The 27,256-nt window shown below is 36.3% G+C and overlaps 1 protein-coding gene and 1 long non-coding RNA gene across 4 annotated transcripts; one reads left to right on the top strand and one right to left on the bottom strand.

Annotated features, from left to right (window-relative positions):
• Nucleotides 1-275: 275 nt before the first annotated feature.
• LOC137403644 (uncharacterized) lies at nt 276-4,920 on the bottom strand. 2 transcript variants are annotated; one of them, XM_068089624.1, is made up of 9 exons: nt 4,905-4,920; nt 2,934-3,046; nt 2,623-2,795; nt 2,439-2,540; nt 1,813-1,873; nt 1,618-1,713; nt 1,307-1,479; nt 1,123-1,224; nt 276-891 (listed from the first exon to the last, which is right to left on the bottom strand). In XM_068089624.1, the coding sequence occupies exons 2-9, from the start codon at nt 3,025-3,027 to the stop codon at nt 826-828; spliced, it is 867 nt and encodes a 288-aa protein (XP_067945725.1). In that variant the 5' UTR covers nt 3,028-3,046; nt 4,905-4,920; the 3' UTR covers nt 276-825. The 2 variants fall into 2 exon arrangements, with proteins under 2 accessions (XP_067945725.1, XP_067945726.1); XM_068089625.1 differs by lacking the exon at nt 4,905-4,920 and adding an exon at nt 4,125-4,143.
• Nucleotides 4,372-26,722, top strand: LOC137403646 (uncharacterized). Of its 2 annotated transcripts, none has more exons than XR_010979599.1 (4): nt 4,372-4,392; nt 10,726-10,903; nt 24,154-24,214; nt 26,610-26,722. It is a non-coding gene; the product is annotated as an uncharacterized lncRNA (long non-coding RNA). The 2 variants fall into 2 exon arrangements; XR_010979598.1 differs by lacking the exon at nt 4,372-4,392 and adding an exon at nt 10,281-10,461.
• The last annotated feature ends 534 nt before the right edge of the window (nt 26,723-27,256 follow it).

Raw genomic sequence — 27,256 nt, forward strand, 5'->3', positions numbered from 1 at the left:
ATTTCATTAGACTGTCTTTTAAGCATTTACTTGTTTAAATATCAAGACAAGTCACAATAACAACTGCCTGCTCTGTTACAATGTTCATATAACGCAGATGAAAGGTTCCTGATAACATAACTGCCAGTGCATCATCCTACTCGTGTATTTATTACCAACAACAGAAAAGCTGTAAATTATTTTCTCAAACCAGACATATGGCCAAAAAATAAATGAAGTATTTTATCAAATGCTGCTAACACTAACAATTGAGTAAGGACAACTCAGACCTCAAGTTGCCTATAATCCTTAGTTATACTCTGAACTCATTTCATCAACTGTTAGTTTTCATGACTATACACTTTTCCAGAGTATTTTATACCTCTGTACAATTTGTTAACAAACTCATCATATTTATATATAGTTTAAAATTCCACAATGTTTTGCATCACTAATTAAAATCTGCCATGGCTATTCAGATAATGTAGAAATGATTCAATAATGAACTCATCAAACATAATAGTGTAAAACAAACTATTGTAGAACCAAACAATTTGGGGAGTTGATTATCAAAAGATAATGTATTTATTACATATTACATGCATAGTAGACAGATATGGCTGAGAGCAACGTAAGATAAAATATATATTGCACATCGCAGTAAAGAAGCAGTAATGATTTCTAGTGAAACTAACCCTTATGGTTTCTGTTAATTTAATCAACTAAAGGGAGTATTGCATTAGCGTTATGATAGCTGAAAATATTTAAAATGGTGAGCTTGTGCGCCTTAAGAGTGCTTTCAATATTGGCAATTGTGCCACTGGGTTTTACTCTTTAGCTGTGTTATCACTCTTCAACCCTCTTAAACCTTCTGACAGCTGTAGCAGGTTTATCCGCATGGGCGGTCATACTCTGTAAAATATAAGGGCTAGCAATTAACTAACAAATAGGATGGATGCTGAGCAAACGACGTAGTGGTTGGGGCAAAAAACTTGAGGTCTCAAGAAAAATAGTCCGGACCCTTCACTTGCATGCCTAAAATATAATACTGAGGTTCTCACAGCTTGTTGCTTTCAGAGTCAAATACATGATAACAGCTGAAGCAATTGCAACAGAGCGAGTTGATAATAAAGATAGACATACGACAACGAGTTGGCCATCATCGATATATCTGGTGTAGGTACAATTGTGTGGTTTGCCTCTCTGATTGTGCAGAAGTTTACCATCCTTCTCTGTGAATATAGTCTACAATACGTAAATCAGATGTATAACCTGACAACTGACAGAGACAAACACCAAAAACAAAATAAAAGAGATAGAAACCCACCCTCACGTGTCTCCTATCTATGGTTGTCTCATCGACTTCCTCCCCTAATTTGAAATGCAATGTTTTGTCCCTAAAAGTCGAAGTTACTTTGAGAGTTATGTCATCTCCATCGACTATCCACTCCTCATTGGCCTTTGTTTTCCTTCCCTTCTCCATGAGTTCTTCATTACAGCCTGCAAAAAAGGCTTTCTTATCATCAGATGCTGACATTTGATCTGGTGTTCATGTGACTCAAATAAAAGCGTTGATTATATGCTATAGCATGCTTGAACAGCTATCATTGCCTCGATTATAGGTTCACAAAAACTCACCGATAGCAACCATGAAGCCTTCAAAGTTCTCCACGCTCACCTCAGTCCATTTACCGGCAAAGTTTTTCACTACTTCTGGCTTCATACTCGGCTGATCTACCAACCAACAAAATTAGTGATAAGCTCGAAGACTTGGAAACAAAATTTGTGTCAAAAAATGACTAACCATGTTGAGATACCGAAGAAGGAACAGACCTTCAACTCTTTTAAACCTTCTGACAGCAGTAGCGGGGGTATCAGCGTGCGCTGTCATGCTCTACAAAACCATAAATAGCCTTGCTAAGATATGGTACCAACCAGCTATAAAACAATGCCTTGTGTGCAAGTAGTATGTTACATTGTCTCACATTCTCTCCTAACTCATGAGAAGAAATCAGTAGTTTGTTAAACTCCTAATATAGTCTTCTAGGTAAATAGAGATAATTTCAAACCCTTCTATAACAATACTAATCAACCTTACCAAAATAGGAAGGTCTAATGATGAAGCCATTTCACAAGTAGTTTGCTAATTGAAATTGTACTAGAAAAACAACTAACAAAACTCCAACAAACCTTGTATGGGATTAAATCACTTGAAAACGCTTTAGTTTTTACCCAAACAAGAGTAACCCATGCTTGCACAAAATTACTTGGAAAACTAACAATTGGTCAATTTAAAAGTATCCCATTGTATAAATCAGCATTTTACTCTTAGTTTAACCTTACTAGATTCCTACAGACTGTATGAAGTAATACACGGTGCAGAAAGCTACAGCTCATATTTGGACACAACTCAGAATAAATGAAGACAGTGAACAAAGGAATAACTCAAAAACACATACGACAACGAGTTGGCCATCATCGATATATCTGGTGTAGGTACAATTGTGTGGTTTGCCTCTCTGATTGTGCAGAAGTTTACCGTCCTTCTCTGTGAATATAGTCTACAATACGTAAATCAGATGTATAACCTGACAACTGACAGAGACAAACACCAAAAACAAAATAAAAGAGATAGAAACCCACCCTCACGTGTCTCCTATCTATGGTTGTCTCATCGACTTCCTCCCCTAATTTGAAATGCAATGTTTTGTCCCTAAAAGTCGAAGTTACTTTGAGAGTTATGTCATCTCCATCGACTATCCACTCCTCATTGGCCTTTGTTTTCCTTCCCTTCTCCATGAGTTCTTCATTACAGCCTGCAAAAAAGGCTTTCTTATCATCAGATGCTGACATTCGGTCTGGTGTTCATGTGACTCAAATAAAAGCGTTGATTATATGCTATAGCATGCTTGAACAGCTATCATTGCCTCGATTATAGGTTCACAAAAACTCACCGATAGCAACCATGAAGCCCTCAAAGTTCTCCACGCTCACCTCAGTCCATTTACCGGCAAAGTTTTTCACTACTTCTGGCTTTTGATTAGACATAGTAGAATCTTTAGTTTAACTAAAATATATCATAAACAGCGTATTAAGGAAATTAGAAAGCCCAAGACAGTCGAGGCTTTCATAAGCTAGGTCATCTAACAAATTCAGAGATGAAAATGTTTACAAGAATAAAAGTTATAAGAAAAGTACTATGTCACATTTAAATATCTTGTATCACTATCATACTGCTATGGCACTCTAAGCGTATCTTCATTTCCAACGTGGATGCTAATATGTTGAATCAAGGGGCATTCAATCATGTCAGAGCCTCTACATGTAAATGATTGGAGACACCGTTAAATGAACAAACAAGGGTAATATGTAAGGTGACCCAGCAGACTCACATCCTTATCTTTCCATTAAATAACTGCACTATCAGTTCTGGGTGATGTATTTTTCTGCAAAAACTTCTAGGACAAGCATTAATGGCTGATGTGAATAGTGTGAGAAATTGTTGTTGCCATGAAACATCAAGGTTATGCACTGCAAACTTTTTTTATGAAAAATGGTTGTCTCACGACCTTAAAAGGACTGACAACTCCGTTACATGTACAAATGTTTGTTTAGGCTATTTTGTGCATTGAGTGACCAAGCCAAAAGCCAGACTGTGGCAGCCAGGTTTTTCACCATCCCTGGTTATGCATTAATGTTTTAAAGCTACAGCTAAACGAATGCTATTTTCAAGGAATATTACACTAATACACACATTTTTTTTGCTATGCATTATTTACCTGGTGAGCAAATACTGGCCAATACTACTTGAATGAATGTAAATACATGAATGAATGAACAAGAAAATACACCATTACTTCGTAACATGTAAAATGTACACATGCGCAGCTCTTCGACAGGTTAGGTAACAACTAGGTTTTACATAGTAAACAGACCTGCCAACCCAAGAGAGGGGCAATGCGTGAGATTTGGTTTTGGGGCAGTGGATGTATCAATGATAGTATATATAAAGTTGTGGAAATTGGGGCAAAAATCTCACGCATTTCCATTTTTTCTTTGGGGTGATTGCGTGACTCTCACGCCCAATGCGTGAGAGTTGGCAGGTATGATAGTAAAACAAATTACACAAAATAAAATTTTCTTACGTTCTTCGGCAAATATTAACACTACGTCAGAGTTTCTGTACTCTGGTGAGAGAGAAAAATGCAGCCGCTGAATTTCTTGCTCGTTGGCTTCATTTTTGTCGGTGATATCTTATTTTACGAACCATGTGCGGCAGATGTATCTAAGATTGTCCAATTGCACGAGCGTTCAAATTAGCAACTATTCCAAGGTTATATTTAAACGAGTCCAACTAAACTGTTTCCGCTAAAAAGACACGCTTTTACGCCGAGCACTCAAGATACTTCTTCGGTAATGCGAGTTGAGCCTAATTTATGCGGCATGTACATACCTGCCAACTCTCACGCTTTGGGCGTGAGACTCACGCAATCACCCCAAAGAAAAAATGAAAATGCGTGAGAAATGCGTGAGATTTTTGCCCCAATTTCCACAATTTTATATATACTATCATTGATACATCAATTGCCCCAAAACCAAATCTCACGCATTGCCCCACTCTTGGGTTGGCAGGTCTGGGCATGTATGTTTTGTTTGTTATAGAACATTTTTAAATTCTCATAAGCTTCACTAATTCAGGTGTTTTGTAAATTTATTCCAGTAAACAAGATTCCTTAGGTTTAACCACACAATACTCTTGCCCTGGAGACTGTATGAAAAATCATAAATGTAGATAATATCCATATATAGATTGAATTGCTTGCTAAGTTATGTGCGTAGATGAAAAAATATTAAAGTTGTAAAATAAGTTTTCGGAACTTGCCTGATATATAAAAAATATCATTACTCTACAGTAAACTACTCACCTGTGACAAGTAACTTTGAGTAGCACCCAGTAACTTGCAAATATGACCGCGACTTAGGCAGCTGAGCTGTTCACTTGCTGTTTTCAAAACGTTGAAAAGCACCAAACGTTTTTCTATTTATACAAATAGATTAATGAGATCCAGCAAGTCGGCATATGTAACCAACGATTGTCGAGTCATGCGTGAATACGAACACTTCTCGCAATCTGCCGCGTGTACTACGACACTAAAACGCTCCAATGAACATGATTGAAAACTAACACGCATCTTCATCTCTTTTGCATAGATGAATCACAGAATAATACAGTTAATATATTCACTTGATCAGTAAATAACAATCAGTTGATATATTTACTTTAGTGTATTGCGGTTTTAGCCGTGTTACTGTACATAGGACAGCTCACTGCTAAAAATGCCTGTTCAGCAACAATGGAACGTAGGCCTACAAAGTAATTACTCTGCATGCGTTCTCAGAATGATGACTATATCTAATAAAATTCCGACTATTGCAATAGATATACCAAATAAAACGTTGTTTTAAATATGACATTACCTGCCGTTATGACCATGGATATTGGGATTCAGACAAAAATTCTAATAGTTTTTTTGGAAACTTGAAATTTATGCAAAAAGTTTTTAGTGTAACAAAAGAGCATTTTATTAGTTTTTGGTACGGAGCGCATAAAAAGGCATAATAATGAAAGAGTTTGTTATAAACCGATTCCTGGGACGCTTTTTTGCAAATTCCAGTTTGTTTAGTAGGATCATGATTACTATGGTTTTCAAAACAAAATTTTGTTCAAGTATGCCACCTGAGCCTGTTGGATCAAATTTGCTCATGGTTGAGCAAAGTTGTTTGTGTCCTGCTTTTGGATGTAATGTCGTTTAGCAACTACCACAGCTAGCTGCATGAAACATTATTTTTAATTGATGCTGCTTGCCATCGGTCTTGAAATTTTTGAAATATGCTCGAGTTATAAAATCCATCTGATTTTCCTCTTTTGTATTTTTAATTTTCAATAAAATAATAAATTGTTTTATTTTCCCATACTCCAAAGCAAATTGATAATACTTTGCGTTAGCATAAAGGTCCGTACACACTATCGCTTAAATCGACGATTAGCTGTGCGATTGACCGCAACGATGGACTGCTATGATGTCATTTTGCAATGAGCGGCCAACGTAATCGTTGCTAGCGACGATGCGATTGACTTTCGACATGTTGAACTTTGACACCGATGATCGGAACTGTTAGCATATTGATTGGCTGTTTGTTGACCGCATCGAACCCAATTTCAACAGCTGTGAAGATTGGTTTCAATTCATATTCGCAAGCATGGCAAAGAACTACGCTAGTGATGAATTGCATAATCAGAAAATTAAAAGATAACAAAAGACCCGGATATCACCAATGCGTTTTCCTAATTTCTAACTGGTTGTTGGTTAGCGATCACCTACAGCTAATCGCTAATAGTGCGTACACTTTATCGTTGGTGATGAGGTAAAAATAGCTAATCTTTGTAGCCCATCGCATAGCTAAACGTTGATTTGAGCGATAGTGTGCACGGGCCTTTAGTTTTGCATAAGTCTACTATGAGCATGGAAGTTTTTTAAAGGTTGACTTGCAACAAAATTCACGTTACAGTTATTTGATATCAAAAGATTCACCATGTCTAAAGCCTGGTTCCTATATCGATTGCGAGACTCCGGCGGTAACTTGCGCAGCAAAACGCATGCGACGCTAGGCTCAGCGGCTTATGTTCACATAAAAGCTGCATCACTAAACATAATCCCATAATCAAATAACATGTTCACTCGCCATGCCGTTTCTATAATGGTGACCTTCACCCGTACAGTGCATTTCAGGAAGGTTTTGCCTGTGGCCTTTTGCGAAATTTGAACAGCGCTAAACTGTTGCGTTGCCTCTGGCAACTACCGGCTGTCCTCGGCGGTACCCGGCGTGTAGGTTCCCGTTTCATCGCTAATAGCCTGCGGTGCTGTGGCCGGTGATTTGCGACGTATATGGGAACCAGGCTTTACTCTGCTATGTTGTAGGTGCAAAAATATGTGAAAATGTGATTTCAGGCTCTATAAAGCTAAAAAATGAACAGTTAATCGCCACCATCACGAGACTGCCGTAGTTTAGAATCTCTTTCCAAAATGGCTCAAATGGGACGTAGTTGTACACGATGACTTCTGCTTACACTTTCACGCAACGTCATTCGTCGAAATATTTTCACAAATATACTTCACGCATTGACTAAAACCATGTCTAATGTTCTTACGTGTCTATTTTATCTTTATTGTAATGCTGTCACTTTCAGCACTAATATCTTATAACCTACCGTGAAAATTCATTTAATATTTTAACCTTAGCTCGAAGGAATATATATCATTGTCTGATAAACATGACGAGCATGTTGGTCACCTGTGATAATCGGAAGAATGCTGCAGAAATTATTCACAAAGTATAGGTCACATGATCAGATTACGACTAGACGATTAGACCAAGCCGTAACAAAATGTAAAGTAGCGAGCATCTATATTTGATACGGGGTCTTTGGTAAAACCCAAAGTGTTTGTCATAAACTAGTGCTATGATAAGTTTTATATTGAACCTTTTATTGGCCTTTCAGTTTACGTGAGAACATCATGTGACAAAACAATAACCAAATGTAATGACAACGTCAGAGAAATAAACTGATTCCAATCAACAGCGGTTTTTCGTTTTTGAGCTTTTAAGAGCTTGTAATCACATTTCCACATATTTGGCTCCTACAACACAGCAGAGTAAAACATGGTGAATTTTTTGATACCAAATAACTGTAATGTGAATTTTGTTGCAAGTCAACCTTTAAAGTATTAGCACAGATTAGACAGCTTCTGCAATGTCCCATTAATTGCTGCATTATTAACCCTTTGGCAGGCAGAGCGACATTATTGTCGTTTCGCGATACCGACGCCAATGGGCAGAGCGACTATTATGTCGCAACGTGAACATTTTTTATAAATTGATTTCTGGTTAGCTTATTGCATTTTTTATTTAAATCTTTTACTAATAGTAAATTAAAATATATTGATCTCTGTTAGCAACCAAAAAATTAGCCGTTTTGAGAAAAAAATGATCGTTTTTGCAATACTAAACGAACGAAATATTTGAAATAAAAGCATATTTGAATAAAATGGAGATTTTTGTTTGTAGCTTGTTTATGCTTCTGTTACTGCTTTCTGAATATTTTCCCAGAGTGCAACAACTTTCTTTTTACTGTCATGGCGTCCTCCAAAGGCTATAGGCAAAGCTATAGAGGAACAATAATACGCACATGATGTCAAGACTGTGGTGTAGGCCTCTGCAAGGGCAAATGCTTCCAAAATTACTATAGCTAGAGATACACTTATATAGGAATTTGACTTATAAATGTTTATTTGTATTTACCTATATAATAAAAACACAATACACATATACAATATCATAAATAAAAGTGTATCAATGATTTTTTTAAAAATCAATTTGTGAAAAATTAATCTGCCCAGGGGATCTCAAATTGCCCAAAAAAACTTGCCTGCAAAAGGGTTAAGTGTATCGCCTAAGGCCATATGCTGGTGTATGTTCACTGAGGTAACATCGGCCTATTTATGATTGGCTGAAATAGTTTATTGTAATGAACATTTCAATGTCATTTCATTCATTTCATTCATTTCCAAAGCGCTGTAGATTCTTCTTAGATTTGCTTTTTAATGGCACTGACAACAAAGCTTCACATAAACATTTACTTAAACATGGAAAAAGCTCTCACTTGAAAATGATTCATGAAAACAACTAGTGTAAACTGAAACTGGTAATGACACCTATCAGATAATTATTTCTTTATCTAATCAAATATGTTGAAATTAAGTTTCTTTTTTAGTTTGGATTCATGTCATGAGCCCAAAGTATTTTTGTAGTTGGCTGTTTTGATCAACAACGTTAAACATCCTTTTTTAAAGCAAAGTTAGCAGTACAAATAGCTACACAAGCGTTATTGCTGTCACAACTTGTTGCTGATCCGTATTAGGTAATAAATATGCTGACGATGCTTGAATAATGGTAATAGAAAATCTAGAACGAATGTCATGGTCTTCATATGACTGAGGCTAATTCTCATTGGTCAATTTATTTTTCCATGCCATGCTTCACTTAGGAGCATCAATGTGTTTAGCCACAGCAAATATCTACTCTGCACAATATATTCAATTTATTTGTTTTTTGAATTGGCTGATATCGGTGCTTTTATCGGTTTAGAGATTAACATTAATCTGCACATTATCTAATTGGCTCATTTCGGTTGTACATTAATGTTTCTGTAGTCAATTCAGAGTTGTCTCTTTGGTAGAGTACAAATTGCTTTGATGTTACAGTCTCCTTGGTAGAGTACATATTGGTTTGATATTGTCAGTCTCCTTGGTAGAGTACAAATTGCTTTGATGTTGACAGTCTCCTTGGTAGAGTACACATTGGTTTGATGTTGACAGCCTCCTTGGTAGAGTGTACATTGGTTTGACGTTGACAGTTTCCTTGATACATATTGGTTTAACGTTGACAGTCTCCTTGATAGACTACACATTGGTTTAATACTGACAATGTCTGTCAACTTTTTATGTCCAGCCAGACTTAAATTATGCAAACAAGAACATCCATTATCTGTCATTTTTTATGTCCAGCCAGACTCAATTTATGCAAACAAGAACCTCCAGTGTCTGTCAGCTCTCTATGTCCAGTCAGACTCACATTATGCAAACAAGAACATCCAGTGTCTGTCATCTTTATATGTCCAGCCAGACTCAATTTATGCAAACAAGAACCTCCAGTGTCTGTCAGCTTTATATGTCTAGTCAGACTCACATTATGCAAACAAGAAAATCCAGTGTCTGCCATCTTTATATGTCCAGCCAGACTCAATTTATGCAAACAAGAACCTCCAGTGTCTGTCAGCTTTATATGTCCAGTCAGACTCACATTATGCAAACAAGAACATCCAGTGTCTGTCATCTTTATATCTCCAGCCAGACTCAATTTATGCAAACAAGAACCTCCAGTGTCTGTCAGCTTTATATGTCCAGCCAGACCCAATTTATGCAAACAAGAACCTCCAGTGTCTGTCAGCTTTATATGTCTAGTCAGACTCACATTATGCAAACAAGAACATCCAGTGTCTGTCATCTTTATATGTCCAGCCAGACTCAATTTATGCAAACAAGAACCTCCAGTGTCTGTCAGCTTTATATGTCCAGTCAGACTCACATTATGCAAACAAGAACATCCAGTGTCTGTCATCTTTATATGTCCAGCCAGACTCAATTTATGCAAACAAGAACCTCCAGTGTCTGTCAGCTTTATATGTCCAGTCAGACTCACATTATGCAAACAAGAACATCCAGTGTCTGTCATCTTTATATGTCCTGCCAGACTCAATTTATGCAAACAAGAAAATCAAGAAGAAAATGCTTGGAGTAAATTTGCCCGCATGCCCTTACCTTGCCTTCAATCCAGTGCAAGATAAATCTGACATCCTTGAGGGTTTGTTCCTTATTTTCCTTTTTCAATTGCATTGGCTTCAATTGATTAGATAGTAAAAGGCTGTTGTCAGTACCACTATTTGCTGTTTTCACTTGATCTCATTGTGTTTCCATTGTTTTAATTGTTTTATTGTGACAAAGAAGTTTAGGCCCAGAGAGCCAGTGCTTAATGGTGAGGTTTCAACCTTCACATTGCTCAAACAGATCTGCAGTTTAACAGAGATATCTAACTTACCCTGTTCAATTAAGTATATTGATATTTTAGAACATTTCGTTGGATGTACTGCTAGGATTGCCAGCGACCTGAGAAGACAGACCTAGTAACCCGGTGTTTGGCATTTTATATTGAACTTCTGACTGTCGAGAACATGGCTGCCTCCAGCACTGAGTCTCTCTTTTATGTGGCTCTCTTTACCTGCCTATGCAACCTGTCCTATGAAGGGGTAAGGACTTGATAATCACTCTACAGATTTGATAGGAGTTACTCTTCATTCCACAGACCTCCAATTCATGTTCTACATATATGTGTGCTCAAGTGCTATTGGGGATAGGTTAAGGCGGTTGTGACATCTGCACAACCGGACAGACAACTTAAATTTTTTAGAAGTACTTTTATTATGGAATAACCTATAATTTCTTGCTTGTGCATGAGCAGTAGTTTAGGAGAATGACAAGGATCAATTATTGTCATATTTCGGGCTAAAAATCCTAATGCTATGGTAACGCATATGCATTATTACCCTGCCATTTTCTTTTGTTCGAAGAATCCAGTTATTTGTTTAAGGTAGCCTAATATTCTTCGTAACAAACCTTATAAAATGTATATTTTCATACTGCTGTTGATCTGCAAGATGGCGTCATCCGCAAGTCGTATGAATTTTATTACTAACTTTGACTGAATTCATGTGTGGAAAAGATGGAAACGGAATATGCCGATGATGCCCAAGAAAAGGCCGTGCAAACCATACCATTTTAACATTGTCCACATTTTAGTCGTTCTATTTTGGTTTGAGCAGTTCCAAATGGGCTGCTATGAACGCTTGTGTAGAAATCCTCATCTATCTTAACAAAGAGCCCATGGTAATCCGCATTATGCGAATTTCCATTGAAAAACTTATCGCATAGTAACTCAATGTGCACATAACTCCAAATGTGCATTATCCGTGTCATGGAAAATAGTGTATAGATAATGTTGTGTGCTTTGTTATTGGTATTCCGCCCATTTGAGTTTTTAAGCTCATTGCATATTGCGGTCCATCAATTCGATCAATATATGGTGTTCCTAATGCTATATGATATAGCGATATCATATAGCATTAGCAATAGGATGTAACTATTATAATACTCTACATATTAAAAAGGTTTAATAGCATGTGAATTTTGATTTTATTAAAACAGTTTGAATGTTACCACTTTAACCTGAAATAGAAATATGAGCATCATGTCTTTTTCAACTTCATGATAGATTTGTTTATATGAAGTATGCCTAAACTTTGACTTGCGAAGCTGATCTCTTCCGATATTTACTGGGTATGTTGAGACAGCTGTATGTTGGAGCACATATTCTTATAACAATACATTGTATTCTGTTTAATAAGTCTTCAGTAATTACATGAAGTAAAATAGATGCATTATATACAAATTAAATGTACAGAACTAAATTACATGTGAGAAACTAAATGCATGAAGTACTAATTCATGTGAAAAGGTTTTTATTATCACATAGACTTTGCTTTTAAGGGTAGTCTCAGCTTTACAGGAGACTGACTGGGTGTAGGTAGGAGTTGAAGGGTAGCCTTAGCTCTATAGGAGACTGACGGGGTGTAGGTAGAAGTTGAAGGATAGCCTTAGCGTTATAGGAGACTGACGGGGGTGTAGGTAGAGGTTGAAGGGTAGCCTTAGCATTAAGGTCACTTTGTAGCTGTTTGTAGTCACATAACTAGCTCAGGGTTTAGCAAATTCATAATTGTTGAATCATTACATCATTGAGTCAGATTTTACATGAGCGCATAAATACATTGTTGCTCTTCGATATACATAATATACCCATCAGAAATACTGTAGACGCTGACAAACATTAAAACTAACATTTTTTGTGAAAAGTATTATTTAAGACATCAACCTATGTGGGCCAATGGTAGTGACTAATAAAGACTCTTGCATTATTCTGAGAGCAAAGACCACAGAAAGAGTGTCAGCCAGAGACATAGCACATTACAATGTTACAATACATTGTAATGTATTATAATACATCATCATACATTGCCTTGACCACTTCACACAGTGATGTATTCAACACACACGAAGTCAGCGCTGCTCGGCAGTGAGTAGCAAATTCCTCCAGAGTCGGGTTCACGCTGCCAATAATTGTGAAGTCATGCTGAGTAGGATAATATTGCAGCCTAAATTATCACTCATCTGGCAAATATTTCCTGCCACCCGCTCTCACCCGCTCCATCATCGGACAAGGTAGAATAAACATGGTTGGTATTCTTATCAGCTGCCTGCTGCTAGTCATTTGTCAACGTGACTGGTACTAGGGCAGAATGTCTCACTCTTACAGTTCTTGTATCTTGTGGCGGGCTATCAAGCAATAAATGCAAGTCATGGCTTCTCTTTCACTTTTGAAAATGTAAAACTGGGCCTGCAACTGGCGCTAAACTATATGGTAAAACAGCGGTTGATATGTTGACTTGCAGTATTTCTTAGCCAGGACACACAGTGGAAGACAGCTTCTAGGTTTATTCGTTTGTTGATCTCTCATGATAGCTGAGCATTATTTGTTGGAGCTAGTTGTGCTTTCAAATTACAGTCACACCTCGATATACGAGCTTAATTTATTCTATAACCGAACTGATATGTCAAGTCTCAAATCAGTTTTTCCTATATAAAATAGCTAAATACAAATTAATTAATTCCTACCACCTAAAAAGCCACTTAAACATAATATCACAATGGAGAAATGTGTTTTTAATTGATTTAATTCCTACCTACGCTCACAAAGTAACAAATAGCTATTTTTTTGTTATGATCTGGAATAAAATCTAACATTATCATGTACAGCACTGTATGGAGTTCTCACCTTTAAAACAGACGGTAGCGGCTTACAGCTGTGTGAGAGACAACAGCAACACGTTTGGTATGCTACACTTTGGTGACGCCGAGTAGCATAAATTTAGCTTACTAAGCGCACCTTTAAAATTAAGTTTTAATATTACACAAAACTAAATTCTACTTTTTTCTCTGTTGTCATTTTTTATTATCTTCCGGGTTGACTCTTTTTGCTTCCCATTTTGACTCGCTTTCAATTTGAATTTGAGCCAGCCTTTTTTAAAACTGTTGTAAACTGATTTGACAAAAAAGACTGAGCGATGCTGTTCTCGTAAGCAGCCCCTCCCATACTCGTTCAGATCTTACTCTAACTTGGACTAAGTGAAGGTTAAACCAACTTGACTTATAGATTTTTATTGCTTTAATATCGTTTTACCTCTGATATTGAGCTTGTACAAGCGTTCTTATTTTCACCTAAAAACTGCAATGTGTCACAGAAACTTGAAACATTGTGTGTTGGAAATTATTCTGGTATAGTAAAAACGTCTTTTTAATTTTCACATTGAATGCTACAAAAATCATATGTTGAGGCGATTGTAAGTAGAGGCGATTTTAAGTAGAGGTTTAGCGATGAAAGTTGCTGTGGCACATGAGAGCACACTGCAGAGTTGTTGAGCATATTTGCCGGCAAATCTGTGGGTGTTGACATTGCAGTTGAGGTTAGTGATGAAGCAATCATATTCACTTTTGTTGACAGTCATTTGGCAACTAGAGCAGTGCATATGCATCAGATACGGTGTCAACTGTCACAAGTCCAGCAGTCACAGTTATTTTCATCAGATCAACTGAGTGGTTCATACCGGAAAACCTCTATTTGAGTGCCACCTTTATTTGAATACTGCCTTTATTTAAACGCCACCTCTAATAGAATGTCACTATAAGAGAAGGGTCGAAAAATACCGCACTATCATTCAGTTGAACGTTACCTCATCTTTACAGAACCATAATAGAAAGTGATCAGTAGAAAAACGGTCGACAAAATGTTACAAATAATGGCTCGGTTACATCAATAACAATTAATTCTTTCGTTGTTGCTGTAGTGGTTGCCATGGCTTCAGTGACGGAGCATTTTAAAAGAGCAATTCTCACGTTTATCAGAACTGTACTCAGATTCGAAGTAGCTAAAACCCAAATCTAGTACATTGTTTTCAGATTTGTTCATAATGTGGTTTCCAAACTGATCTGAAAACTTTAAAAAAGGTTTAGATGAACGATGAGAATACTCTGTTAACACTGTACGGCGTAACAGCAGCCATTGTTATGGCATATTCTAACTTTAAAAATTGTAAATGTTATGTCAGTTTTCTAACTCCAAAGCTTTACAGTTTTTCTTTAAAACTTTGAAAGCGACACTATCGGAATAATTAATAACTGTATTTGACTAATATTTTATATATATTAAATAATATACTAATATTTTATAATCAAAGTTGTTTAACTCGGTCTCATACGTCGTTGTATATGAAAAATGGTCCAGCAAAAATGTCAAGGCTGACAGCATTAATGTTGCTCCGCTTGAAGGAGAGTGTAAAATGTATGCAAGACTAGCAGTGCTTAAAATGCTTCAAACCTATGCAGCAAAAGGTTAAATTTATTTACTCAAAACTTTGATGAATTTTAGTCGAAAAATACAGTACTTGTCCAAAATACACATCCACCCTCTATTTGAACATCACTTCTAATAAAACACCACTATAATAGGGAAAGGGTTGAAAAATATAGCGCCATGCCATTCAAATAGATTCTTTAGTTCTACTAAAGTTTACCGCAGAGGCTGGTCGCTGGTTAAACATTGTAATCTTATTTTTTTCTACATAAACTTTTGCGCGAAATTCGTTATGATTACCAATGGAGCGACTGATAACATCGCAACCAAGCCGCATAGACGGAAGAGAACAACTCCCTGAAAGTGCAGCTGATGCATCAGGTGCAGTACGTCTTGCGACAAGCTGTTGTGTTGCTCGACGGGGGGGGGGGGGGGGGGGACAACTCCGCAAAAACAACAGTTTGTCAAGACAGGCTAGGTAAATGGACATCGAGTGAATCACTGATGAATGCGCTGGAAACAGCTTATGGCTAGTAAATGGAGGCTTTTCATTGCACAACAAATGCTAGTGAGACCTATTAAGTCTCACTAGCATTGCTACAGATATAATGTTGCTACAGTTCAAGCTTGCTACAGATATAATGTTGGTAGACAACGAATTTGTAGTTGCAGTGTCCGGCTGTGCTGGTCTGCAAAGCTTTGCTACAGGCGAATGGTCAATAGGAAATGTGATTAGTGTTTAATATTATAACATATTTCATTACTTTTAATGCTTGAGTCGTAGGTATCAGTGTGAAAAGTAGTAGGTATTAGTGTGACAAATGGTTGGTATTAGTGGTATTAGTATGACAAATGCTAGGTATTAGTATGACAAGTGGTAGGTATTGGTGTGACAAGTAGTAGGTATTGGTATGACAAGTGGTAGGTATTGGTATGACAAGTGGTATGTATTGGTATGACAAGTGGTAGGTATTGGTATGACAAGTAGTAGGTATTGGTGTGACAAGTGGTAGGTGTTGGTATGACAAGTGGTAGGTATTGGTATGACAAGTAGTAGGTATTGGTATGACAAGTGGTAGGTATTGGTATGACAAATGGTAGGTATTGGTATGACAAATGGTAGGTGTTGGTGTGTCAAGGCAAAGGTAATGTAGTATTCACTCCATTTTATCAGTTCATTTTACTATGGTACCTGGGTATACTCTCAAGTGGTATCCTTGATACAATAGTAATTCGCTGAAGCGGTTGTAAAGTGTTGGCCCTGATTACTTCTGCATTTGTGCTGCCAAGGAAGACTGATGGTTTATCCTAAACCAGTAAGATGCAGAGAGGTATATTACTCGGCCTGTATTGTCTAGCAGCTCTCTCTGAAATATATTGAGCAGTTTCATTTTAAGCTAAAAATAGGCAGACAAAGAAGGAAAGGTTATTGAATTGAGCTAAAAACTTCTACTGTTGTTACGCAGAGTGCTCGGGAGCCCAAACACCAGATCTCAGGCAATCCAGAAAATTGGTAAAATCTTACTTGGGGCTCCAACTACAATGACAGGAGTTGTCTACACGATCAGTGATAAATCAAATGTAGCAGGTCAAGTTTCAGACTTGGTTTTAATACGCAAACAAAATGTATGATAGCATTTCTATTCCTGCCTCTGCCATCTGTGACACTGTGTGCAACCAGCAACACCGTCAAATTAGTTCAACTGAGTGTAGATTCTGTTATAAAGAACAGTGTAGGGTTGTGTAGCGTGTGTAGCTGGAGAAGAGTATAGCTGTTCTAAAGAAGGAATATTGAACTTATAGCTAGATGAGTGCATTTTTAGTGAATTATTTGATTAATTAGAATGTTTAAAATTTTGTCAGAGTCTAGCAGTAGAATTTATGCTGCGTGCTGCATGAGTATCCTTAAAAATAAAGTAATTTCAAAAAGTTATATGAGTAGGTTGGCACTGACTTATTTGATGTTTTATCACACCATTTTGTCACTACAATATTTTAAACCATTAGCCTTTTATAATAAGTTTTCACTGAAGTGAGGTGCATGGCATTGCTAGGTGCCTATACCAGTAGCTGAATATACTTGCCTGTTGTAAAGAGAAGCCAATAAGCTCTCTATTAATGGCATTTACTGCCTTACAAATTAAAGAGCACAAGAAGTTCCACTTTTATTTCCTTACATGAAGATGATCAGATTTGCTGCTCGCTTGTGGAATGCCCGTGTGGACTACCTTCATGTAACAACAGTAATAGAGCAAACAGGTCTCAAGATATTTGTGTTTACGTTTGGGTTAGTTTAAAATATATTATCCTAAAAAGACTCAGAAATTGTATCATTCTTAATCGCACTAGTTTTTATAGTTTATCACAGGGATCCTAAAAATGAGATTTGTCTGCCCAATGAGTGCAGATTATGCAAGCAAAGATAGACATGTAATATTCCAAAGTTTTTTAGAGTTTATCAAGGTTGCCGAGCTATTGAATAGTGTCTCTGATCAGTTTATGATGGTTACCTCTATTGAATAGTGTCTCTGATCAGTTTATGAAGGTTATCTCTATTGAATGGTGTCTCTGATCAGTTTATGAAGGTTGCCTTTATTGAATAGTGTCTCTGATCAGTTTATGAAGGTTGCCTTTATTGAATAGTGTCTCTGATCAGTTTATCAAGGTTACCTCTATTGAGTAGTGTCTCTGATCAGTTTATCAAGGTTGCAGAGCTATTGAATAGTGTCTCTGATCAGTTTATAAAGGTTACCTCTATTGAATAGTGTCTCTGATCAGTTTATGAAAGTTGCCTCTATTGAATAGTGTCTCTGATCAGTTTATCAAGGTTGCAGAGCTATTGAATAGTGTCTCTGATCAGTTTATAAAGGTTACCTCTATTGAATAGTGTCTCTGATCAGTTTATGAAAGTTGCCTCTATTGAATAGTGTCTCTGATCAGTTCATGAAGGTTGCCTCGATTGAATAGGGTCTCTGATCAGTTTATCAAAGTTGCCTCTATTGAATAGTGTCTCTGATCAGTTTATGAAGGTTGCCTCTATTGAATAGGGTCTCTGATCAGTTTATCAAAGTTGCCTCTATTGAATAGGGTTTCTGAACAGTTTTTTCATTCGTCCTTGTAAGTACCAGTTGTGAATCTCTCATTAGCAGCTAACTTTAGCCTTGGCTTGTAGAGGTGGAACGAGACACGAGACGTCTCGAGTATCGACCTGTCTCGTATCGGTCTCGTCTCGAGTTAACTATTGCCAAACTCGAGACAGGAAATAGAACTAAAGCGCCTGCGCACGGTCGTTAAAACATGGCTTCTTGTGGTAGCAACAACTCCATATATTGTAACGGATTGCGGGCAGCTGCCTTTAAAGTTATACCCAGTCCGTTACTACCTGTTGCTATTGATTATGTTGGCCACTGAGTCTAATCATGTAGTCCGGACAACGGCCCTGTTATATTTTAGTTCGGTTCTGTGTTCTTAAAACAGATACCGGGTCGTATCTAATTACTCTTCGGATAATCCAATTTAATAAATTGGATAACTTTTGCAGGTAAAATGTCTGTATTTTATCGTATCGTGTCTAAACACCAACTGACCTTCATAAAATTCGGGCCTCTTTTACGTATATACTACCAATCGCGGGTAAAACTTGCTCGGACATGGAGAAACGAACGAAAGGCCGTGTCGACCATAGTCCGTGTTCGGTTAACAATGACGTTTTGTTAACTCAATATAAGAATATACATGTTCATGTATACAGTAATTAATATAATTTCATGAGCACAATTTAAATATAATTCACATACTACAGTTAATACATAAACAAAACTTAACATTAATGAAACGATAAGAATGAAAGTGTTATCGTGTGTGCTTTTAGTTGCGGTATTTCTTTGTAGAGCGACGGCTATCGGTTTCATTACACATTACATTAAAAAGTAAGAACTATTCAATAGATGGTAAAAATATACATGTACAAAGCAATATGTTTATAATAATTATGATCAATCAAGCTCAAAATTCTTAGAATATATATAACTTCGGTATTTTAGAGCTGTTTGTGTCACTTTTGTTTACAAAAACTACATGCATATCACTATAATAATTAAAATGTTGTATTTAAATCGTTTACATCAGGTGAAAATTCAATTTAAAAATAGATTTATTAATTTATATATACCGAGTAGCTAGTACTTGTGTAGTGAAATCATCACCAAATGCTCATTATTTTACTGTCTCGTGTCTCGAGTCTCGAATTTTCACAAGACAGTGTCTCGAGTCTCGTCTCGAACTTAAAAAACCTGTCTCGTTCCACCTCTATTGGCTTGTACAAAAGATCAGACCCGGTGTGGTGCAGCCCTAGTGCTGTAGAGTACTTGAATGTCTAGACACGCTTATCATTAATTTTACACTTCATAATGACCCGATTGTTGCTATGAACTCCTCATACTGTTTGCTTATTCTATCCGCTAAAGCTGCTATCATAGCAAGTAATTCACACCTGATTCTTATCCATATTTCCTCACTCACAAAGTTTTAGTAAACAAAGCTGGCAAAAGCTAACATTTCTATGTCTAATTTTTAAATTATGCTTGTTAACAATCATAGATAAATACGTACTATATACATACTATACGTGTACTACACGTATAACGCCCATGCACAGCCCTAAACTTGTACTACACATGTACTGCACAGCTACTATACATATGTTATAAACATTACCTGTGTTTTAAAGCAGACAATATAAATTTTATATATACAGTAGACACTCCTACAACTCATCATCCATTTCAAGAATGTTTATGTAGGTATAATAGGGGATTTTACGATATATGAACCATAAAAAACATGTAAAATGCCTAATGCATTCTGAGATCTTCCCAAACCCCAAACTCACCCTTTGCCCTTTCAGAAAGGACAAAAACTAAACTTATCTTTATAATTATTGACGATCTGAACCGTAATCCTACGATCAAACACGAGCGAAGCGATTGGTTGGGAGATTTATGATAAATGCATATGTGCACACAACTCCCGAAAAATTATCCGTTAACGGCGTGACCAAACCTTTGTACCGAAATTTCGTCAACAAATTTAACCATTTTTCTGTAGAGCCGTTTAAGTATAATAATGATACAAAACACATATAAACCTATTTAAATATGTTACCAAGCCTCTGAAAGGTTACCGCAATATCCTAAAACTAATCCATCTGATCGGATGACACATAAATAGACAGATTAATTCGGCCTAAATCGAAGTAGAACCTTGAGAAGCCTTTGTTAATCAAAATTAAAACCGGCCAACGAAACGCCAACAAGGCCGTGCGACAAATAGTATAACCATTAAGTCGTCCAAATTTCACGAGAAAAACGTGCACAATTCACCAGTCTATAGAATTGTCTAATTGCCGAAGGTTTCTGTAATAAAACTAGACTGTTTGAGGCGTAGACCGATTTACAGGTACGAAAATGTGGTACACAGTTTATCAGCCTATGTCTTTGTCCACTTACCGAAGGTTTTTTAAATTGTCTAGAACATTAGCCAAATTTATTTACATCTTATCTACAAGCTAGGGCCGAACTACAACGCCCCTTTGTGACAAGAATATTTCTTTATTTCACTCCAGTTTGCAGAAAACTTCCAGACCCGTGAATGCTAATGCTTGCTTTCTGTTACATATCGCTGTCAAAACCATTCTACATTCAACACAACCAACTTCCAAACTGTATAATACACGGCAGCTTGCCATTTTACTTTTAATATTGCATTTCAGAGATATAATAAACATATTTCATTATTGCTGTCGTTAGTTAAATTACGTACAGTAGGTTAGGTCTACAGCTTGAATTAATATTTATTTTATTGTTGTAAAACATAAGTTTGAGATAGTAGTAGATTAGGTCTGATTTTTATACACCCTTTTGGTTATTGCATAATTGACCTTTTGAATTTCATTTCAAAACAACTTGACAACTTCCATGGACATACAACCTCCCAGAACACCACGTCGTCGCAGTGGCCGTCCACGTGTTTCCCAATTACTACGGAGGGGATAAATAGAAGGTCCTCACAGCAACCATCAACATCAAATGCTAATGTTCAACAACACGCTACTCAAAATAATAACAACAACTCATCTGATTCAGAGAATTCTTTAGTAGATGTTGTAGGCAATGTAAATAATATGGACTTGGCAGCCCCTTTATTTCCAGATGATGATCATGATTTTATGGACATCGTTGACCATGAAAATATTGCACCAAATATTGCACAAAACAATATTGCTCCTCCCAATGCTGCCCCCTCCATCACATTCCTCATTTTCAATCTTTAGATTGTCCTGATTTTCAAGAACTGCGTAACAACTTTCTAGGCAGACTTGACAACAACTTATCACAGCTCACATGTACTTGATGTAATGTGAAACATTTTATTACATACAATGCTCAAATACAACTATGTCATACGTGCCAACAAGTTAGACCTGACGCTGTTAATAAATTCAGTGCATCTTATGATCTTAAAGGTTGACTTGCAACAAAATTCACGTTACAGTTATTTGATATGAAAAAATTCACCATGTCTTACTATGTTGTGTTGTAGGTGCAAAATATGTGGAAAGGTGATTACAAGCTCTTAAAAGCTCAAAAACGAACAGAAAATCGCAGCCACACGAGACTGCCGTAGTTTGGATTCTTTTTCCAAAACTGCTCAAATGTGATGTAGTTGTGAGAGATGGTTTCTGTTTACACTTTCTTGCAACCTTATTCGTCGAAATATTTTCACAAATATACTTCACGCATTCAATAAAACCATGTCTATTGTTCTTACGCGTCTATTTTATCGTCATTGTAATGCTGTCACTTTTAGCACTGATATCTTATAACTTACCTTAAAAAATCGTTAAACTTTTTAACCTTAGCTCAAAGGAGTACATATCATTGTCTGATGATCATGACGAGCCTGTTGGTCACCTGTGATAATCGAAAAGTGCTGCAAAAATTATTTGCGAAGTATTGGGTCACATGATCAGAGAATGACTTGACGATTGAATAATGCCGAAACAAAACTGTAAAGTAGCGAGCATCTATATTTGATACGGGGTCTTCGGTAAAACACGAAGTGTTTGTCATAAACTAGTACTACGATAATTTTTATATTGAGCTTTGTATTGGCCTTTCAATTCACGTGAGAACATACGTGACAAGACGATAACCAAATTTCGTGGCTACGTCATCGAAATAAAGAAATTCCAATCTACGGCCGCTTTTCGTTTTTGAGCTTTTAAGAGCTTGTAATCACATTTCCACATATTTGGCACTTAACAACACAACAGAGTAAGACATGGTGAATCTTTTGATACCAAATAACTGTAATGTGATTTTTGTTGCAAGTCAACCTTTAAAATTTAAATGATTTTAATTTAAATAAACATATGATTTTAAATTTACATCTTATGTACAAGCTAGGGCCGAACTACAATGCCCCTTTATGACGAGAACATTTTTTTATTTCGCTCTAGTTTGCAGAAAACTTCCAGACGCATGAACGCTCATACTTGCTTTCTGTTAAGGATCGCTATCAAAACAATTCTACATTCAACACAACCGACTTTCAAACTGTATATTACACAGCAGCTTGCCATTTTACTTCTAATATTGCATTTCAGTGACATAATAAACATATTTCCTTTTTGCTGTTGTCAAGTTACACACATTACAATAGGTTAGGCCTACAGCTTTAATTAATATTTATTTTAAAACATTGGTTTGATATAGTAGTCTCTGTCAATTCCTGCTGACAACTACTTTTTCAATAACCAGCACTACCCTTTCTTTTTTTCCATTATCACTTATTCCATTTTCAGGTTGTGGGCTGTATGACAGGCGAATTTCTAGTTGTAGTATTATTGGTTTGTATCGACGACTTTTCTCTTTTTCTAAACTTTCACTCGGTTTAGTGTTCATGATTATAGCAATTACCCATCAAGTTAAATGTTTACTTGCAACAAAATTCATATGACAGTTATTTGGTATCAAAAGATTCACCATGTCTTACTCTGCTGTGTTGTAGGTGCAAAATATGTGGAAATGTGATTACAAGCTCTTAAAAGCTCAAAAACGAACAGTTAATCGCATCCATCACGAAACTGCCATAGATTAGCATCTCTTTCAAAATCGGCTCCAATGAGACGCAACTGAACAAGATGGCTTCTTTTTACACTTTCATGCAACCTCATTCGTCGAAGTATTTTCACAAATATACTTCTAGCATTCAATAAAACCAAGTCTATAATTGTCGTTACACGTCTGTTTCATCATCATTGTAATGCTGTCACTGAGCACTGATATCTCAAAACCTACTGTAAAAATTTGTTTAATTGTTTAACCTTAGCTCGAAAGAGTGCATATCATTCTCTAATAAACATGAGGAGCCTGTTGGTCACCTGTGATAGTCGAAAAATGCTGCAGAAATTATTCACGCTGTTTGGCAGGAAGTATGGGTCACATGATCAGATTACGACTAGACGATTAGACCAAGCCGAAACAAAGCTGTAAAGTAGCGAGCATCCATATTTGATCCGGGCTTTTCTGTAGAACCTGAAGTGTTTGTCATAAACTAGTGCTACGAGATGTTTTATATTGAGCCTTTTATTGGCCTTTCAGTTTACATGAGAACATCACGTGTCAAAGCAATAACCAAATGGATTGACCACATCAGAGAAATAAGCTGATTCCAATCTACAGCGGTTTCGTGATAGCTGCGATTAACTGTTTGTTTTTGAGCTTTTAAGAGCTTGTAATCACATTTCCACATATTTTGCACCTACAACACAGCAGAGTAAGACATGGTGAATCTTTTGATACCAAAAAGCTGTAATGTGAAGTTTGTTGCAAGTCAACTTTTAAGGGTTTTTGTTCGGGGTTGGTTTTTGCTGGGGTGAAATTAATTTGTAGCAACCAGCTGATAAAAAAGAGTGAAAAAGGAAAACAGTAGTAAACATTGGCAGTAATTGGCAAATATTATTATGCATTACAGACGGTTCCCAACCTACGAACGAGTTACGTTCCGAACGATTGTTCGTAAGGTGAATTTGTTCGTAAGTTGCTTCAGTGCTATATTTTGTATTATAATTTATGTTTAAGGCCTATATAAGTATATTGAAGGTTTATATAAGTATGTTTAAGGCTTGTATAAGTAACCCTTATTGGTTTGTGCTGAAAAAATATTTAATAAAATGGAGATAATACTTTGGTGGACGCCGGGCCATGACACTGCATTTCTTGTTTATTGTATGTCTTGTCCTTTTTATTATATTGTTGTTTTAATAGTTATGCTATCACTTATCGTTGTTGTCTTATTTTTTGTATGTGTTGTCCGTTTATTATATCGTTGTTTCACTCGTTATGCTATTGTTATATCTGATATACCGTCATAACACTATCATTTATCGTCACTTAGATTGTTGTCATACCAACGCACTAGCGGTCCTATTAACCTTGTTAGCCGGTGTTCTTGCCGTTAGCCGGAACGGTTGATATTATTGTATATAAATGAGTGCGCTCATTTAGTTGAGCAGAGCAGATAGCCGTACGCTCCTCGGCTAGTGAACTTTTCTTCGCTAATTAAAAGCTGAATGAAACTACACGCACTCTCTTCTCTTTATTTACTAGTAGAGATCGTGCCAAGTAAAGGCTGGCAAATTCCTTTACAATAAGTATGTAAAGTTCAAACAAAGTTCAAACAAATAATTCGAAAGTTATTCGAGTTACGAACAACGGTACATACGTTCGTATGTACCGTTGTTCGTAACTCGAATGTTCGTAAGTAGGGAACCGTCTGTATTGTAGGCCTACATAAATTTACTCTAATTACCAGCACATATTTTACATGATAACTTGAATAGTACAGTAGTTTCTTAGTGTTCATTTGTTCTTTAAGTAAAAGTTCATAAATGCGTACCAAACTAGCCATATCTTCTTGTTGTTTTTAAAACAGTATTAGACATAACAATTATTCCCTCTTTCAGAAAGAGAACATTTGTTACCAACATGGTTTAAAATTTTGAAGCCTAGTTATTTTTTTTACATTTATGAATCTTAATGTGTGTTTCTCCAATTTCATTCATTCAGGCATGAACAATTTGCTGCACACTAGATTTGAATTCGAAACAGCCAGTTCTGCAGACAGACATTTATCCAATACACTATGCTGTTCAATACACCATGAAATATATTGTACTCATACTTATTACACCTGCCAATCTTTTATGGTTTCACGCTTAACATTTCATCTTGCGGAATATGGGAAGCCATACTAGAAGCCAAGCCAGAAGAAAGAATATGTGCCCATATGTGAAGAAAAATGTTTAAACTATTGCAATCAGAATAGAGATGTAGTAGGCTTGCAGCTGGTACAGTATATATACACGGAAATAAACAGTACACAGAAATAAACACATTAAACAAAAATAAACAGTTCACAGAAATAAACACATTAAACAGAAATAAACAGTTCACAGAAATAAACACGTTAAACAGAAATAAACAGTTCACAGAAATAAACACATTAAACAGAAATAAACACATTAAACAGAAATAAACACATTAAACAGAAATAAACACATTAAACAAAAATAAACAGTTCACAGAAATAAACAAACATCTTAATTTAAAACTTCGAATGGTAAACGGCATGTATGTTGATTAAAAGTAAGTTTTCTATGCACAAACCTTTTATTACTCGCGCAAGGCCGGGCATCTCGCTAGTCTTATTATATGTTACCGTAAATTTCGACGTACATGTTGACCCGGCGTATAAGTCAAGGTCTAAAGTTTATTTTAAAATCCTTGTTTTGACATGTACCTGTTGTATAACACAACCCTGGTCTATGGCTCAAATCGGTATCAGAGGCGGGCTATGCGGAGCAGAAAAAATGTCTTTCAAAAAAGCCATCAGCAAAAACGTCTGTGGTTTTCTGTGCCGCTGGCTATGCATCCAACAATATAATAATAATAATAGAATGAGAGACGAGTGTTCTAGTAAATACCTCGAGGCACGAAAAACAAAGCACCGTATTGGCCCGCCACAGTATGATAATATGAATGTTTTTCACAAAAACCTGCTGTGTTAATAGAAGTTGTAGAAGTGAACCTTGGTGTGATGTAGAGGTTTTTACTGTGCGGCCACCATTGCAGACTAACAACCATCCATTTGACCCCTCTATTTATATGGATCTTTCACAATAGTTCCATAAGAACACAAAAGAAAGTTATGTAATCATAAAGTATTGTGCACTCAAGTAAAAAGCTTACATAACCAGTTAACTAATCGGTTCAGGGTAGAGAGGTTTGAATGCATGGTCTGCGATATGATAACAAAAAATATGTCGCAAAACAGATATCTGTCAGGAATCGTGATTCATGTACAAAAAAGGGTGGATGGATGATACTACATAGATGTGTCAAATGAATTATCGAAATGTGGTCTTGTAGGCAGATACTACGAAAAGAGCATCAAGTGAGAACATAAGCCATTATTCTTAGAAAGAATCTTTGCAATAACAATTTGAATGGTGAAAAATAGGACTTTGTGTTTGGTCCATCTCATGTTGAGTAAGATTACTAGTATTTTACTATTTTATAAATAAATGCCCATATGTCATATCATGTAAATTTGATTTGCGAAGGTTTTCTGAAGTTGAATTTTACTAGAATTCGTGTCATGAAAAAAGTGACCGCTGTAAATATCGAGGATGGATTTTTAAGCTTGGAATTTGGTATCAGATTTTCGACTTATACGCTGGAATTTACGGTATTGCATAATACATTACTCTGCAATGTCTCTAGTTGCTATTTTTGCAGTATTAGCCTATTTGGGTACAGTAATCGAAATTTCTAGTACTCCATACTCAATATATTATTTAGCTAATAAATATTGCTTTATCTCCACTCATTTAAAGATTGTATACTCTATTGTGGAAGTGGTAGAGAAAAATATGTATATACATGTATATTATAGCGGTTAACATCTGCCTATATGAGGCATATACGACGAAATGCATTATTTGACACTTTAAAGTTGCAGAGAATCTGATGAAAAGGTTATTGCTAGTACATGAAACAAATTTTTGAAAGCAAAG

The sequence above is a fragment of the Watersipora subatra genome, chromosome 9, assembly GCF_963576615.1.
Source record: "Watersipora subatra chromosome 9, tzWatSuba1.1, whole genome shotgun sequence".
Taxonomy (NCBI): domain Eukaryota; kingdom Metazoa; phylum Bryozoa; class Gymnolaemata; order Cheilostomatida; family Watersiporidae; genus Watersipora; species Watersipora subatra.

Coding starts and splice junctions, on each gene's coding strand:
- LOC137403644 (XM_068089624.1), bottom strand. CDS start 3,027: ATGTCTAATCAAAAGCCAGAAGTAGTGAAAAACTTTGCCGGTAAATGG. Junction 1,714..1,812: donor AAGGTTTAAAAGAGTTGAAG/GTCTGTTCCTTC, acceptor GTTGGTTGGTAG/ATCAGCCGAGTATGAAGCCA. Junction 1,225..1,306: donor TAGATAGGAGACACGTGAGG/GTGGGTTTCTAT, acceptor TACGTATTGTAG/ACTATATTCACAGAGAAGGA.